Genomic DNA, 4272 nt, shown 5'->3' on the forward strand with positions numbered 1-4272 from the left:
CTCCTGCTACACCCGACTATACTAAATATTGCATAACCGCGTTTGGAGGTCTACTCCATTCAAAAATGAATTCTTGAATTCCTCATTTCTTAGAATATTTCTGCTTTGCCAATTGAAACTTTCCACAATTCCATTTTATCAGATCTCATTTCCCTTGTCCTTGGTATTTTAACAAAATCTTGAAAGCTCTCGATGATGTTGGAGCAACGGAAGACTTTTACAGACTAACCTACAGTAGACAGAATATACAGTATCGACAAAGACTATACTCTCCATGAAAAATAAGTGACACGGATTTAAAACTACACACGATTCATACTCCGCCTTCGCGCACGCGCGATTCCGATGTACACATCACGAGAAACCTATGGAAATACCTGTTGTTTTTTTTTTGTCCGACCATAGCAACTAAACTAAGGTTCTGACGTATATTCCCAGGGTCAGTAAGGGCAGTATCAAACACTGTAGACTCTATCGTCTGCTTTTTCCAAACATGACCCAATTTGATTTTTTTTTTCATCGGGTGGCAACCCTGCCTGTTTGGAGCACTGAGCTCGTCTAGGGCAAATTGTTGGATATACAGAACCTATTGCTGTAACTACAGAGCCCTATCACTTTACGGTTGTTGTAAGTGGTTTATTTATATACGGTTTGTAATATGGTTTGTAAATACAGAGCTTGGCCTTTTGAATTACGGATTTTCTTTAGGCAAAGATGAAATGTTTTACCTCTTCCTAAGTACAAAATGCCATACTCTCGTCCTGAAACTGGAACTGTATACATAATTTGGAAGGTAATCTCTTTTCCGACAACTTTCTTTCTCAAAAACTTAAGCCCGCCAGTAAAGTTTAAACTTACCTCTCATTAGCATCAGAAATGAATTTCACCCCCACCTCCCTGATGTGCAAGTATATACCCTGAATTGGTATATATAGGGGTGGGGGCAAGGCCGTACCCAGGATATTTTTGGAGGGGGTTTTATTCCAAAAAAAATTTCGGGGGGGGAGGGTTACGCAAAAAAAACTCAAAAAATGTATACAAAATTTGTTTATATCCATTTTTGTTACGGTTTTACGAGTCAGAAAAACATTTCGGGGAGGGGGGGTTCAACCCCGCCCCCTAACCCCCTTTTTAGGTACGGCCTTGGGTGGGGGTAAAATTCATTTGTGGCAAAAATGATTTGAGCGTCATTCAGCTCCATTTGAAACGTTCTGCTTTCCGTGAAAACATTTCGTATTTTGAACTGTGATTTTTATTTTCAATAACATAAACAAAAAAAAAAAAAAATTATTATGTTAACAAATATTAATGAAAAGATTTAATGAAATTTAGACCAACAGTTTAATATATATTGATATTCATTCCTGAAAGTCTCAGCAATTTAGTATTTATCAAAGTTATAGAAGATAAAACGTTTAAGTTGTTTGGGTTTCTGTAATAAACAAATGAAGGTCTGGTCCGTACAAGGCAGTCCTTACAAAGATAAATTTTCCGAAGTCAACAACCTGAAAAAAAAGCTACCCAGAAACACACTCCTGACTGAAACAGTTGAGGACTAAATTTATTCCTAAACGTACATTTGCCACACAAGCAGCTATCTCTTTTCTTGGAATGTGGCCAGAGAGCTACATTTATCATATAAAAATCGGAAATAAATTTCCAATAAAAGGAAAGAAGAAAATTCTATTAAGGAAGAGGAATAAATTGTCTTGTGGGACTAAGATTTTGTTCTAGGTGGGCTTAAGAGTAAATAAAAGGTTACTTTCCTTAACTTTTTTTTTGTTCCAAGTCGTCCAAAATTAACTAAGGAAGGAACCAGGCCTGAGTTTAAACCCTGAGCTGTGGTAGTTCACTTGACTACAGTGTAGTCAACAATAGTTCTAACTGTAGTCTAGTTAAAGGACTGCACAATAAAAGTAAACACCTGCAAATTTCTAGCAGAATTTCTGCTTTTATTTACAAAAACATTGGGATTTGTTATCTAATTCATTGCTTTGAGGTTCATTTAAGTAGGGAACCCTCCTAATTTTTTATTTCGAGTACGTTGAAAAAGGCAATATTTAAAATGTTTAATGTCCATAGGATAAGTTATAGCAATTCCTGAACGAAGCGGAAGCAATAAGAAGAGTGGGAGGGGCCGTGCGTGTGTAAATTTTTCGACTTTACTCTTTTCGAGCAAAAGCACTCATTTTGGGCCTCACTTTTTACTCACTCAAAATTTCGTTAGTTGGCAACCCTGTCTAGTAGTGTTACTGGCATTAATTGTTTTTGCTAAAACACCAAGATTTTTCTTCGTGAACGGTAAAATTCTGGTCACTAGTGTTAGTCGAAACTAAATTGTAGTATTGGTAAGTTAAAAGAATACTTAAAAAGATCCTAAAGCGGAATCTTGGCCGAGTGTCATTAGGCTTATTTTTCATAACCAAAATTAAAAGTCAGTAAAGCTGACCCACTAGTGGGTAAAATTAGCTACCTCCCCCCACAATGCTTTGGCTAAGGATACTCCTGATTTTGCATCCCAATATGGAATTACAAGAGGTGCTAAGAACTTTAAATTTTCTTGTTCAAGATAATGTACAGGGACAAGTAGATTTTTGCATTAATCACTGGGACTAAAATATGAGTTGGCTGAGTCGCTAGTCTGTCACATATAATCTTGGACTTCTTGATAGTGTCTGTAGATGCAGCTTCCTCAGAAAGGCTTTTCCGTGCTGACACAGAGCAAATTGAAAAGAAATTACTTTGGACTCTTTGCTGTGGAAGCTGAGTCTCTGTGAGTCTCTCTGGCTGATACTAGAACGAACAGGTCTCCCGGACAAATACTGTCGCCTGTTCAAGGCGCTCTACACTGGTACAAAAAGCTCCGTCCAGGTTAATGGTCGTCGAAGCTCACTGTTCGACATAAATACCGGTGTACGGCAAGGTTGTGCTGCTGCTCCTGAACTGTTCAACGCGGTGATTGATTATGTCATGGATCGAACCACGAACGGGCTCCCCTTGAGACTAAGGTATGGTAACAGAGTTTTAGACAATTGCGACTTCGCTCATGATATTTCTCTGATATGCACTTCTGCAGCTGAACTCGAAGAAGCCCTCAACACACTGTCGGAAGAAGCCCTGAAAGTGGGACTACATATTATCTGGCAGAAAACAAAAATAATGATCGTTGACTCTGCAGGTAACACCGCCAACTCACTAGAATCCAACGTATCAGGGTACACCGTCGAGTTTGTCAAGTCTTTCACCTACCTTGGATCTGTCATCACGGAAAACGGCTCAGTCGAATCTGAATTTCAGTCGCGCATCGGAAAAGCCGCATCAATTATGGCACGACTATGCCGTTCAGTGTGGTCAAAGACCAACATCAGCCGAAAAACAAAAATGCGGATCTACAACACCACCGTAACCCAAGTCTTTCTCTACGGTGCTGAGACCTTGCCGGCTGCTGCTTCTGCTCGTGATGCCATAGATGTGGTCTAAACAAAGTTCCTGAGACGTATTGAAGGGATCAGATGGGACGACTTCGTCTCGAACACCCGATTGCTGGCGCTAACAGATCAGACACCCAGCTCTCGTCAGGTCGCTGCACGAACCCTACGGTGGTTCGGCCATTTGGTCCGCATGCCAGCAGAAACACCCGCCAGCACTCTCTTCAACTTTGATCCCCCTGCGCATGGCTGGAAGTGCCCCCGCGGAAGGCCCCGGTTCAGATGGAGGAACAGCCTCACCCAGTATCTCTCAATAATCGGCACTGATATACAAGAAGCAGTCACGCTTGCGCAAGACCGTTCCGAGTGGAGGCGAAAAGTCACGTGTCTCTCTACGCTGGACCACCAGCAGGAGCACTAAGTCAAGTAAGTCAAGTCAAGCTGTGGAAGCTGAGGAGAAAATAAAAAAAAATAAACTATTTGTTTTTCAGAGAACCACGCGTAAACATGGAATGATGGCTCCTAAAAAACATTTGAATAAAACAAGGGAATGTAGATACAGAGGAAGCTCATGCTATTTGCGAAGAAAAGCGATCAACAGGAGCTAGGGCTATGTGGCAAAATGATTAAGGCTAGGGCTATGTGGCAAAATTATAAAACCTTAAATTACATAGCCTGAAACATCAAGAGAGACGAATTTTCCCATAAATCGTTGTTTTCTATAGAATTTGTTGCTTTTGCTGCCTTTTCAAAGTTATGCAACGCATGCTCAGCAACTGTGGTAAACTTCCTTTCTAAAATGCTATATTTGAAAAAGGGCGTTTCTTTTAAATATACTTCTTAA

At 40.2% G+C, this 4272-nt stretch overlaps 1 protein-coding gene across 1 annotated transcript; it reads left to right on the plus strand.

Annotated features, from left to right (window-relative positions):
- Positions 1-3159: 3159 nt before the first annotated feature.
- LOC148952755 (uncharacterized) lies at positions 3160-3480 on the plus strand. Its single transcript, XM_089087770.1, has one exon. The coding sequence runs from the start codon at positions 3160-3162 to the stop codon at positions 3478-3480; it is 321 nt and encodes a 106-aa protein (XP_088943896.1).
- The last annotated feature ends 792 nt before the right edge of the window (positions 3481-4272 follow it).

The sequence above is a fragment of the Artemia sp. Qi Xiang Cuo genome, chromosome 4, assembly GCF_049724085.1.
Source record: "Artemia sp. Qi Xiang Cuo chromosome 4, ASM4972408v1, whole genome shotgun sequence".
NCBI lineage: Eukaryota > Metazoa > Arthropoda > Branchiopoda > Anostraca > Artemiidae > Artemia > Artemia sp. Qi Xiang Cuo.